Source organism: Limulus polyphemus, unplaced genomic scaffold, assembly GCF_000517525.1.
Source record: "Limulus polyphemus unplaced genomic scaffold, Limulus_polyphemus-2.1.2 Scaffold8054, whole genome shotgun sequence".
Lineage (NCBI taxonomy): Eukaryota > Metazoa > Arthropoda > Merostomata > Xiphosura > Limulidae > Limulus > Limulus polyphemus.
This window is the reverse complement of record NW_013673664.1, coordinates 1-13844: the sequence shown is the minus strand read 5'-3', so window position 1 is coordinate 13844 and position 13844 is coordinate 1. Positions and strand designations below refer to the sequence as shown.

The 13844-nt window shown below is 33.6% G+C and overlaps 1 protein-coding gene and 1 non-coding gene across 2 annotated transcripts in view; both read left to right on the top strand.

Moving 5' to 3' along the window:
- Positions 1–10771, top strand: part of LOC106475076 — a 16842-nt gene extending 6071 nt beyond the window's left edge. Inside the window, exons 2-4 of the mRNA XM_013935770.2 lie at positions 450–549; positions 2372–2541; positions 10423–10771. Coding sequence (XP_013791224.1) covers positions 450–549; positions 2372–2541; positions 10423–10545 — 393 coding nt within the window. The 3' untranslated portion in view covers positions 10546–10771. The remainder of the gene's footprint in view (positions 1–449; positions 550–2371; positions 2542–10422) is intronic.
- Positions 10772–12245: 1474 nt separating this feature from the next.
- On the top strand, positions 12246–12316 carry Trnag-ccc. The gene has a single exon. It is a non-coding gene; the product is annotated as a tRNA-Gly (tRNA).
- The last annotated feature ends 1528 nt before the right edge of the window (positions 12317–13844 follow it).

Sequence of the window (13844 nt, the reverse complement as noted above, 5' to 3'; positions counted from 1 at the left end):
CTTCCCAGAGGCAGGGCAGTAAGTCTGAAAGTCTATAATACTAAAAATTTGGATTTGATACCCGTGATGCATGGCACAGATAGCCCATTGTGTAGCTGCTTAACTCCAAACAAACAAAAATTTAAATACAAACTGAATATCATGAAAATGTAACCAAACTGTTTCAATAACTTTTCACCCAATTTGTAAGATCTAAAAAGCGACACGTTTATAAATTTTAACTCATTAAATGTTATGTATCGGATTATAAATCAGAAAAAGTTTTATATATTTTTTATAATAAGCTGAATGTTTTGAAATCAAAATATATTGGGCAAAATACTGTATGTATAATTATGGATAGTTTTCTAAACATCATCTACTGTTATTTATTTTACTAAAACTGGAGGGTGAGTTATTTAAGAAAGAAAAGAACAATATGTATATCTGGATTTATATTTTGTGTACAGGTACTCATAGCCTTATCGCACTGTCAACCACTAGATGGAGATACTGCAGCTGCTAAACAAAACAAATATAAACCCAAATTTGTCACACCGAAAGTTCAAGGTAAGTTCCCTGGTGTTAAGAAGGAAACTTGTTCTTGATAAATTTTCGTTCTTTTATAAGTAGATTCATGTGCGAACAAAAGATCGCAGTCATTATTGATATGTTTTTCCTACATTCTGTACAAGCTTGTAAGAAAAAAACAAAAAACAGCTACAAATAGAATTGATAAAATACGTGCTTAATATATATATCAGTTGATTGTGTTATTAACATTATTTTAACCAAACACAAAAAAGAGTTAATTGAATAATAATGAAACACCACGAGAAAAGGCCTCGATCAAATTGCCTCCTGGTGGCTTTGAAATAAATCTGAAGGATTTTTAACACTAAAAATCGGGTTGAGATATCGAAGATTGGGACAGTACATACAACCCATTATGTAACTTCGTGCTTAATAATAAGGATATAAATAAATCGATTAAATGACATTATAGTACATGTGTATTGCTGTGTTGAGATTCTTTTAAATTTTATGTATCGTGCTTTTTTTACTTTGAAAAATACTCTAAAAATCGTATTAACTGGATTATCTTTAAAATACAAAATAACAAGCTTGGGTATTGTCATTTATTGGTTACATTCCCAATAACATAAAATATACTTTTTCCAAATATATGATGTATGATGAAGGAACATCAAAATTTGTACATTGGAATGAAATTTGATGTTTTCATTTTTTTTTCTCCTTACAACAAAAAAACTCGCACTGACCGATTTCAAAGAGGAATTCATTAATAAAATAAAAATATACGCGCTCGACCTGAGATTTAGTCAGTATTAAATAAGCTAAACCTATGTCGTAAAGGTCAAATATATTTTTCTTGTAATTCAACTTGCCTTAGCAATGGATGGGTCTTGTAAGGAATATTTGAATATAGAAATTGTTATATTGGTGTTCGAGTTGTATGTCTTAAAGAAATCACTAGGCTCATTGTTGTTAAGCGCAAAGCTACACGAAGAGCTATCTGTGCTCTGTCCACTGCTGGTATAAAACCCCGATTTTTAGCGTTATAAAGCCTCTGTATTACCGCTGAGCCACCAGGGGAAATGACTAGGTTCATGAAACTACGCTTTAATATAGACTCCACTGTTGGAGAAAAATTAAAACTATTCTAGCTAGATGTTTCCCAAAAGCTTGAAATTTGTTATTCCTCCAGATCATTAATTTTATTTCTCTCATGAGTTATTAGAATCCAGAAGAACAGTTGAACAATTGTTGCATTTCATTTTATGTTGTCCTGCGGTGGATCAGCAGTTAGTCTGAGGACTTATTGCGCTAAAATCCATAGGTCGTTACTCCATGGTAGACACACCGCGGATAACCCATTGTGTAACCTTGCGCTAAAAATGAATCAAACATTTCAAGTCCACCAGTTGACTAAAAAACAAACATTTAATATCAATCAGTGCACTGAAAAGCAAAAAGTCCATGTTCATTAGTGCACAAAAAAATAAACATTTCAAGCCCATTAGTGCGCTAAGAAACATACATTTCATGCCTATCAGTGCTGGCTCTAATAATAATCAAAAGTGAAATATAATTAATGAGTGCTTTGGATTTCGCGTTCTTCGGAGCCTCATCCTGATGAGTTTAAAATGATATTTAAATTGTATTATTTATTGCAAAAATATAACAAAGAATATGATGTTTAATTCTTTGAAATAACAGTGAAATATCTAATACTGTGTGATTCGAATACTGTTGCTGTTTGGGGCTTTGCTCTTGCTAAGATTGGCACTGCACTGAACAGTGCGTCATGTACAGTAGCTACATTCTGAGTGAGAACGATTCTCCTTAACCTGTCCCACTTTCTCTGTAGTTTCTCTATCGTGCAAATCTGACAAGATCATGGTGACCATGAACTTTACGGAACCTTTTAACGGGGTGGCGCATGCTGGCGACAAAGAAAGTCCGTGTAAACTGAGAGGCATTGGAGACAAAAACTACATACTCAATGTACCATTAACATCATGTGGAACAAGACACGAGGTGAGTGAATTGGTGAACTTAGAAACAGACACACTCGATGATTGTACACTGGAGGAGTTAACACTTTTTTATTTGTAGGATATCTGGCTTGTTTGTAACAACACTAGCCGTCCCTAGTTTTGAACTTTCAGATTAAAGGGAAAGCAGCTAGTCAACATCACCCTCCTAGTCAACATCACCCTCCGTAAACTTTCGGGCTATTCTAAACAAATAGTGGAATTTTACCTTCACTCTTATAACGTATCCACAGACCCACACTGCGTAGTACATTTTAGTGACAACGGGACGCAAACCATGGTTTCTTGGATTCACAGTCGATCATACTAACCACTAGACCACACCAGGTCAGTGCTAGGCAGAATCACCCATTCTCCAAGGCATTTTATATATTTCTTTACAAAAATTTTTAAGTTGTTTTGATTGTTGTTATGGATTTCGCGCAAAGCTACACGAGGGCTATCTGCGCTAGCCGTCCCTAATTTAGCAGTGTAAGACTGGAGGGAAGGCAGCTAGTCATCACCACCCACCGCTAACTCTTGGGCTACTCTTTTTACCAACGAATAGTGGGATTGACCGTAACATTATAACGCCCCCAGGGCTGAAAGGGCAATCATCTTTGGTTGGACGGGGATTCGAACCCGCGACCCACAGATTGCAAGTCGAGCACCCTAACCACCTGGCCATGCCGGGCCAGTTGTTTTGATAACAGTTCATTATTTTGTTCAAAATCTTCTACTAATATACGAGAGTGAAAAACTAATCAGCATTATTACAAAATTAGTTGTTAATCAAATAATTAGCATGGGGTTATATAGTCACAGCCATATTAGTTTAGGGTTAAAGTATAAATGTATTACGTGAGGAATAATTTGGTCGTGTACATAAATCTTTCTCACTTTTGACAGCTGGTTTGTTAAATTTTTGCGCAAAGTTATTCGAAAGCTATCTGCGCTAGCCTTCCGTATTTTTGAAGTGATAGACTAAGGGAGAAGGCAGCTAGTCAACACTACCCACCGCCAACTCTTGGGCTACTCTTTATCAACGAATAGCGGAGTTGACTAGCACATCATAACGCCCCGACGGCTGAAAGGACGAGCACGTGCAGGGATAGGTTCCGATTCTGCGACCTAATCGCCGGGCCTTGCTAAACCTGACTGTTAGCTTCACTTCCTACCTAAACACCGCCTATTACTTAATATTTATTGGTCTACTCTTGTAGACTGGCTGATCTCCACTTATTCTAGAGTGCTATATTTTTGTGATGATCTCTTAGCTACTATGATTGAAATAAAATTTGTAGGAGGAAGATTGATTCAAATTCAATACGAAAAAATAAAGCAAAGCTAGGTGCTGAAATATACCAGAGTGAATTTAATTACGTAATTTATGCATAAACAGAGAATATTAGAGAAAATATGATCACTGCTGTATTAACCTTCTGTTGCACGTTGTAACGTATTGGTAAAAAATCTATTGTTGTTGCTTTATATAGATACAAATGCTTGAATTCCGTAGTGAATGCACTTACTTCCAGATAACAGTCTGAATAAAGCACATAATTATAACGCCCCCACGTTCGAACTCGCAATTGGTAGTTATTATTTTTAATCTAACAAAGTTTATTTACATTTTATGACATATTTGTTGATTCTGGTACGTTACAATACAATTTGTTAAAGACTGATATACGATTTTTTTTCCCGGAAAAAAATAGCCTAACTACAAAATACATTGTTATAGTTGTTAGGAAGGTTTAAAAGTGAAGTTTAAACCTAACTACAAATTATATTGTTGTAGTTGTTAGGGTGTCTTAACAGTGAAGTTTAAGCCTAACTACAAATTGCCTTGTTTTAGTTGTTAGGAAGTTTTAAAAGTGAATTTTAAGCCTAACTACAAATTACATTGTTATAGTTGTTAGGATGTCTTAACAATGAAGTTTAAGCCTAACTACAAATTGCATTGATTTAATTGTTAGGAAGTTTTAACAGTGAAGTTTAAGCCTAACTACAAATTGCATTGATTTAATTGCTAGGAAGTTTTAACAATGAAGTTTAAGCCTAACTACAAATTATATTGTTTTAATTGCTATGAAGTTTTAACAATGAAGTTTAAGCCTAACTACAAATTATATTGTTATAGTTGTTAGGAAGTTTTAACAGCGAAGTTTAAGCCTAACAATGAAAATGAAATAAAATTTCATGTTGTTATGCTATGAAAGTCAACTGGAGAAAAATGGGACACTTGGGGACATACAAGTTGTTGACACAGCAATTTATCATAGAAATCTTGCAATGAAATTGGTTTATTATTCATAAAATCATTTGGTAAGTCCCAAATGCCGCTGTTATGATACTAAGAAGAAAGTATTATGTGTAATATATCGTGGTCTAGATTTGCGTTTTAACAAAGAGTTGAAATTTATTGTTAAAAGAAGTGTTAATCCATTTTCCTTGACATCTAATTTAAGTCCAGCAAACCAAATGGAAAAGAAACAAAAAACAATTTGATATCCATGTTAGGTGATGGTCAGGAAAAGTGAACGAAATTTCATCTAGATAGTTAACTGTTCTTAAGTCAAACTGTTCATAATATCCTTGCTATTCTTGGTTGATACGAGTTTCATGTAAAGAAGTTGTTGGTGCTGTTTATAGCGGTAATTTGTTTTAGAAAATGGGAGAAATGAGTATGCAGGTGTAGTCCCAAACTGAAAAGAAAATATTGAGGCTTATCTTTTGCAAGCATCATGTAGTGTGTATCAGTTTTTATGAAATGTTGAAGTCATTAGATTTTCATATTGATGAATTTGCAATTTATTTTCGTAGTTTTATTAAATTCGGTGCTGATGTGCGAGAATAATTTTAAGCCATCGGTAAAATTTCAGATGTGATAGTTCAAATCATGCTAAGACGTTTTTATTTGATATTAACTATTGGACATTTTGCCTAAAAAAGTTATCATTTATTGCCTAATTTATGAGAGTAATTTTGGAAAATATAGTCAGCCATACAGGTATATTTAGATAAGGTCAAAACTTGAGAATACTTCGTTATTTGGCTTTTATCTTTTACCTCCATTCAGATTATACCAGGTTGTTAACATCTTTCACGCACCACTTATGCATATCTTATATTCAACTATAATGAAATTTTACACAACCTAATGGAAACGTTTGTCTAAAATCTTGAAATATGCCACAAAAAAGTATTTTACTTAAGGCAGTGAATTACCAGAGTAAAGGAAAATCTAAAACCATTAAAGCAGCTAGAAGTAGGAATTACTTACAGATGGTTTCTTCCTGAATTTACAGGTAATTAATAAAGTTTTTCTTTGTAATGTGAGCAGCTCGTTAATCCCCATGGTAGAATACCTTGAACAACATCTTTCATTCTATTAGCAAATGCTATAGCTCGTTCTAATGAGGGCATCAAATGTTGAAAACTAACCAGTTCCCAAGCCTTATCTACCTACTATGGCTCATTCTTCTGAAGGTGTCAGTTGCTTAATTTCCTTGATCATGTAACAGATTATTGTAAAGCCTAATATAAACATTATCAACTGAAATCACTTCCAGAAAAAATTTGGTCAAATAAGTCGAATGTCACATAAGAATGCAAAAGGAATCAAGCTGGGATGTGTAAACCCTTACTGGCAGAAAGTAATACATGTGATGAAACATAAGAATTTGGTGAATATTGCTAAGTCATCTCTTGTTATTCCACACGGAATTGTTCATCCAGAGTATGGTTTTCCAAACAACAGTGCTATACTAACAACAGAGATGGCTACTTTAAGTGGTATTAATGTGAAAATCGTTAAGAATTCAATAAAACATTATAGAGAAACACTTGATTGTGTATCACCTGAAAAACAGTATTAAGAAGTGTTGGATATGAATGTTGATGTTATAGATGTGAATAGTGATGTTACAAAGAACATAAACTTGTATAAAAAAGAAACACATGTAAGAACGACTATTGTAGAGAAATAAGGGAACTAAGAGAACAAAGATCTGGAATTGTCAAAAAAGGAAGTAAGATAATGGCCCCTGTTGTCAAGAGCAAGAACAAAACTGTGTAATACTAATACAGTTAGTACGTCATTTGATTTCTCTGTGAAACAGACTTTGTCAGGTCTAGAAAAGTTAATGATTGCTAAAGATATGAACTTTTTTACAGGTGAAGACTGAAATTTGAGTAAAATGCTTCTTTTAACGAATACAATTATTTAGAAATAAAGCACTGTCATAGTTTGCTCCAGAAACAATATCTTAAGGTAAAATAATACTTGTATTCGATACTCTCTAGCGATATTTGCCACTTATTGTATTGGCGCCAAAGGAAAACTTTTGTTTATGAAAAATTACTAAAACTGAGGCTAAATTAACCTTTTTTGGCTTTTTTAGATACACTGATATACAAAAGGTAGCCTAATGTTTCCGCAAAAATACATATTCAGGAAATGTTGTATAGATAATAAATTGGAGACGAACAACAGAGGAATAATAAGAATAAATGAATGAATAAACAAATCTTTATTTACATACACAGTTTGGTGCTGTTCGTTGTACCTTCTGTACGGCTTGCAGCTTTCCCCTAAGAGCTCAACTGGCTTCTTGGATGAAGAGGAAACATTTTTAATCAAATGGTCCAAGTGCGGTATCCCATAATCCAAAGCTACATATACAAAAAGAGAATTCCCCAACTCGTACCGATTTCTACAAGTATGTGCGTCACCCTCTGAGACTGGCTTGTCCCCTTCCTTCGCAGGGAGTGAACAGGGTATACAAGGTATACAAGATTATAGCAATTGCTGTATGTAACCTTTACCTAAGTAGCACAAGCTTACGACCTTTCGGCATCCAGTTAATGGGAATCTCATAACGAAATGCAGAACAACCACATGAAAATTTAGATAAATTATCTGAATATGTCAGATCCAACTACAGATTTATTTTAAGCTAGTCATGGAAGGATGAAATTCGTAGGTATTTCAGCTGTGATGTATTTACTGAGTTCTCTACCCTTTTGCTTCATTTGCATGCAAATCAGTTTAAAAGTAAATAAAAAAAAGATACGTCCATGTTTTACGGTTAGACAAAATATTTGTTCGAAAATATTCATCATCTCAACTGTGTTAAACAATAGAAACAAGTCACAACAGATGTTGACATATATAATGCTGGCTCAGTAGATGACGGTAAAGGGATGGAGAAATACTATGCCATCTTCACTTTACAACAAGTACAAAAACGTAATTATACGTATTTTAACACGTGTAAGCATACACTTGTACAACACCAGCTGTTATTGGTAACTGTATTGATACATATCCAGTTGTGTGTCTTTACATTGCAGAGAATTCAATTTAGTTTCATCGCTCAGAGTTTTTCATTAATTTGCATTCCTAATGGAAATTTGAATTAACTGGTATATTGTAATCATTATTGGTGAGTTATCTGCCCATGGACTAGGCTAGTTCTTGGCTCAACAATTCCTCTTCCTATTCACTCTTTGCCTCTCCTCCTCATTTTATCATACGATCTCCCATTTCTCAGATGGTTCAGTAGTTTTTCTCTCTTTCTAGTCATTTAATTTCAGTCTATCCTTCTACTTCTTTCATTTAAATTATGAAATAAATTTAGTAGTTTTAATAGATAATTGTGCTTATTGTTAAACAGACAGTAAGGTAAACTTCATAATGATGTTATTAGTTCGTGAAAAATAGACAATTCGATAATGAAAGTCCCTGAAACGTCTTGGAATATTCTATTATATTGACCTTTATAAGCACAAATTGTAGAACTGATAAATTGAAATTCTCATTTTTTTTACATCTGCTCTACTCTCCTACAATTCCTAGCTAAAAATTATATTCGCTAGACTACGACATAGTTATCAAAAATCAACACAATCAAATTTTCATTTGAATTATTAAGAAATAGGATGTCATTGAGGTGACGACTAATCGTATGCTTAATATACATATTTAAAATATAACCATAATTGCTTATGTAAACTGAATTGTAATATTGGACTTATTCTACAGTATAAAAACATTACTTGTAGAAAAATGAAAAACAATTTACAGCCGCTTAGTAAAATTCGTGATATACACACCTGATCAAATTAAAACTGAACTATAGATCAATGTTCTCGACTCACAGCGTACTTCAGACATCTACTGGGATAAAAAAAAAAAAAACACCAAAAACATTAGCACTATTATATGTCTTACGGTGGGACAGCGGTAAGTTTATGGAATTACAACGGTAAAATTCGGGGGTCGATTCTCTGCGGTGGACACAGCAGATAGCCCAATTTGGCTTTGCTCTTAAATAAATAAACAAGCAATCTATTATAAAGAAAAAATATTAAATTAAAACTAATTTATTCCAGGCTATAGACTAGAAAAAGACAAATGACATTCGTAAGTACTTGTTCAATTTTCAGTGATTTGAAAAGCTAATTCTGAATATCCACCTGACTAGAAGTACACATAATATGACATTAAAATTTATAATGATTAGAATACATTGATTCATCATATTGGTACCCTCGCTATTAATGATATTACCACAATTTAAAATTCATATGCATCAAGAGGCCCAATGATTATCGTGTCGGACTGGGACCTGAGGTTCAGTAGTTCGCGTCTCGTTACCACCAAAACAAAATCGCACTACATACTAGCTGCTTTCCCTCTGGGCTGAGCACGGCTAAGTGAATAACATGCTGGACTGTGGTTCTGAGGTTTGTGCCCTGTAACTGCAAATAATAATAATAATCTCGCTCTGCACTTTAGGGCCGTAGGTGCGTTAAACAAGTGACAGTCACAATCCACTATTCGATTAGAGTAGCCGAAGAGTTGGCGGTGGGTGAGGTTTTATACCAGTCTTTCTTCTGGTCTATAGCTTTAAAATTGGGAACGACTAACACATCTAGAGGCCTAGCATGGTTTGATGGTTGGGGCGCTAAACTCACGAACTGCGAATTGTGGGTTCGAATTCTCGTCACCTGAGAGAGTGTTATAATGTAATGGTCAATCCAACTATCCGTTGATAAAAGAGTTGGCGGTGGATGGTTTTGGCTAGCTGCCTTCCATATAGTAATTAAGGACGACTACCTGGAGAGGAGATGAGTGCCACCTGCTAAATCTGCCCAAGAATCATCGATGATGCATCAGTATCTAAGGTGCCCCAACAGTCGTAAGCAGCCTCGATACTCAAACAGATAACCCTTGTACAGCTTTGAGCAAAATCCAATAAACAGAGGAAGGAATATGAATTAAGAAACAAAATATTGAAAAGCTGAAATATGAAACTGTTTCAGATAAAAATCCGATATTAAATATCCTCAATTAATAAGTTTTGTTTCTTTGCTTTAAAGTTAAGTCACATTGGGCTATCTGCTGTGTCCATCGCAGGGAATCGAATCCCAAATTTTCGCGTTATAAGTACTTAAACTTAACGCTGTCTCACCGGAGGACCACTTAATAAGAAAATTAGGTTTTCACGTCATCAGGAACTTGAAAAGATTGACATAAATTAGTAAAAAATAAAATAAAATAAAAACTGTACAACCATAATGGTTATGTAAAACACAAACTGCATTAAATTCTATAAACGTAAAGTTGTGTATAGTTATGCGTGCTTTTAATCATGTTTAATATAATCTGGGTCAATCGTTGTATTTCACTTAGTGATCTATAAGTTTCATATACTTCAGTGTATATATTTTATGTCATTAAACTTGTATAAGCTGGAAATGTAACAAAAAATATGTTTGTTGTATAAAAAGCCTTTTACAATTTTTTTAAGCCAAACTTAAATTTTCTATTCACCTTTCAATTATGTAAACGTTTTTTTTTTCTTATTATGTCCAGCAATCATCGGGTAATTTTATCAACACATTAACCATTCGTTTCCATCCTTCACTGGAACTGGAAGGAGATGAAATTAAAACAATCATCTGTAAGTTCAACACTGGATCTATCAACGTAGGATAAACAATTTGACCAGGTAGTTGAAAAAGGACAACACCAAGAAACTACGGTGTTTTACTTTTGTTACTTTTCTTGGAAAATTATAAAGGATGTAATGTTATATTGGTTAAGATTTATGATTTCCTTGGAAAAAAAACAAAACCAAAAATGTTTCGTTCAGAAGGGTCTTTGTGGTATTAAAGGGAGTACATGTAACAGCTTATGCTAAATAAATTCTGGTGAATAAAAATTTTTATAGTTTGTGTGTTTGATCAGCAAATCGACTTCCGCCCTGACTTAGAACTCCAGGAAGAGTTCTTTAATGTGGTAAGCTGCAAAACAACCGATATGGTTTCAGTAATCTATTGATTTAGATTAGGACATTGAAAGTTAAAAATAAAAAATATATTAACAGTGTTCTTATTTCTTACATCCAAAGTCTGGTTTGTAAATGACTTAAATAAGATTGATAATATTTACAACTCACTTGCTTAATCTTATTCACACCCTAAATTCCGTCCATATGTTGTGTGAAGATGCTGATTGATTTTGACTGGCATTGTAAATTCTAAATCATAACGTTAGAGAAACCTTTTTATAATCTCCAACTGAGAGTACTTTAACCGTTTTGTGGATGTTCTTGAAATGTTCTAAATAGATAGGTTACTTGCAGTTTTAATAACGAAAATAATATCAAATTTAGAAACAAAAGTTGCTTCTCGACTTTCTCTGTCATATCTTTACTGATATATAATATGCTAATGAGATAAAGAACCACCGTAAAATACAAAAGTGTAATTTCTTTCAAAATATTATTTTGACCTCTCCATAAGATATATTTACACAATATCATTGATTGTTGTTTTAAAGAATCTTAAATATAATATTATTTGTATTTCACTTTTATTACTGAAAGAAACAATAATTATAATTGGGACTAATAGTTATAGTAAAAAGAAAATTAGTGTCATAACTTGTTTGGTAACTTTAATATGAAGCCTGACCAATAACAGGCTATAACATGTGCTGCCCTCTAAAAATTGTATGTTGAAATGTTTATAACCAACTCCGTGATACTGAGTCAAAACGCAGAATAAGAAGAACAAATAAATCATAAAGTTTGTTTTGTGACTCCAACAAAAATTAAACGTGTGTTTATATTTGAATTCACTGCTTTCACATAGATTTCATTTTACTACCTTGAACTGAATCTTTTTTTTTTCATTACTCATATGCAACTATCTAATAATATGTAATAAGGGGCTTTATGAAAAATATTCGTAGAGTCTTTTATCTAACATATATATATATCTATATATGCAGAAATAAGACTAGTAGTTTGGGTATGGTAACTAAATCCTTGTTTAATGCGTGTTTGTCTTGTTGTTCGTATAAGAATTTTGGGTATACAAAAGTCCTAAAATAACCTTTGAAATATTTGAAGTGTTTCATACTTCTAACTTTTAAATACGAATTTTAATTTAGTTTTCTACCCAATTTAAATTATTATTATTTTGACAAAAAAGATCAAACTTTTTACTTACTTTGAGAATCATAAAAAAGTTATTCATGGTGTGGGAACATAACTATAGGTTTGAACCGTGTATATATTTAAATGAAATTAATTATAACATATTTGCTATAGCAATAAAAGTTTATTTATTTATATATATATATATATATTACAAAAATAATATAAATAAAATATCAAAATTTCATATCAAGCGCCGCTGGTGTAGTGGTATCATGCAAGATTCCCATTCTTGCGACCCGGGTTCGATTCCCGGGCGGCGCATTACATTTTCATATTGTTTTTAAAAATTTAATGCTAATACACAAATATACTTTTGATATTGTTTAAAGTATAAACTTTGCGAAAAACATAAAACTGTCAAATTTCACAAAATTTGGACCTGAATTTGAATTTTATTCAAAAATCACGTTTTGTTCTCAAGGGTATTTGCAATTTAAGTAAGTTTAAAAGAATGATGCATTTGCAGACTGCAAGTACATATGTGTAATCTATATAGTATTAAAACTCTGAGATTGTTTGTGTGTGTGTGTACTTGTTTGTAAATTAAATACAGCGACAACGGCGCACAATACCGACGTATTTGTAATGAAATGAGAAGAGAAACAGAACAACACAAGTTTCTTTAAAATCGGGCCACGGGTTACCGAGTTAGCCTCGTTTTTCGGGTCACTTTTCGTTTATTCTTTCTCGATACAATTTTGTAATATACAGAATTTCCACAGTCACTTTAAACTTAACAACCTTTATAACACACGCTATAAATCACAGTGATCCACACACTTTACTTACAGCATGGCCAGGTGGTTAAGGCACTCGACTCACAATCTGTGGGTCGTGGGTTCGAATCCCCGTCCCCCCAAACATGCTCGCCCTTTCTGCCGTGGAGGCGTTATAATGTGTCGTTCAATCCCACTATTCGTTGGTAAAAGAGTAGCCCAAGAGTTGGTGGTGGGTGGTAATGACTAGCTGACTTTCCTCTCGTCTTACACTACAAAATTAGGAACGGCTAGCGCAGATAGCCCTCGTGTAGCTTAGCACGAAATTCAAAAACAAACAAACAAACAAACTCGCTTGACTCAATTATCTGTCTCTATATCTATCTATCTGCAATCATATCTCCGCTTTATTTGCCGGGCTTATATACTAAAAAAGAGGGCACCTGGAACAGACTAGAATTGCCAGGAAATTTCATCTCATCACGTGTTACCAGCGTCACGTGACTTCCGCTGTCGTAACACTGCCCCTTCCTTAGTATCGTTCGTTCCGAACAATAGCCACTTACTTTAAAACCAACAGAAAATTAACAATAACTTGATTAAATGTACAGAATTTGCACACACAAAATTAAAACACAACAAAGTCTCTTAATTTTACAGGACATACTGGTCTTTGTCTCATTAGCTTCTGCTTCACGTGAGGCTCATTTGCTCCATAAGGAAATGTTCCATTATTGGTAACAGTCAAATCAGTGGTACTAACTTCAATAACGGCTTCAATTTTTCCCTGCTCAAAACCGGGTAGAGTTTCTTCTTCGACAGTGGCTTTTTCAAGTGACACGTCTTCAGCAGCATCATTTGTTCCATTGTTCACTTCATTCCAACTGGACCGTGATAATGTCAAAAACTGTTATCATGTACAACCTTCGGCTTACCTTGCCGACCACATTTTATAAGAAAAGTCACGTCTTAGAGACGATCCACTATGTCATATGAGCCTTCCCATGGAGAAGACAACTTAAGAGAGTTCCAATTCGATGACGAGGAACCCACTTTAAGACTAATAATGGCTG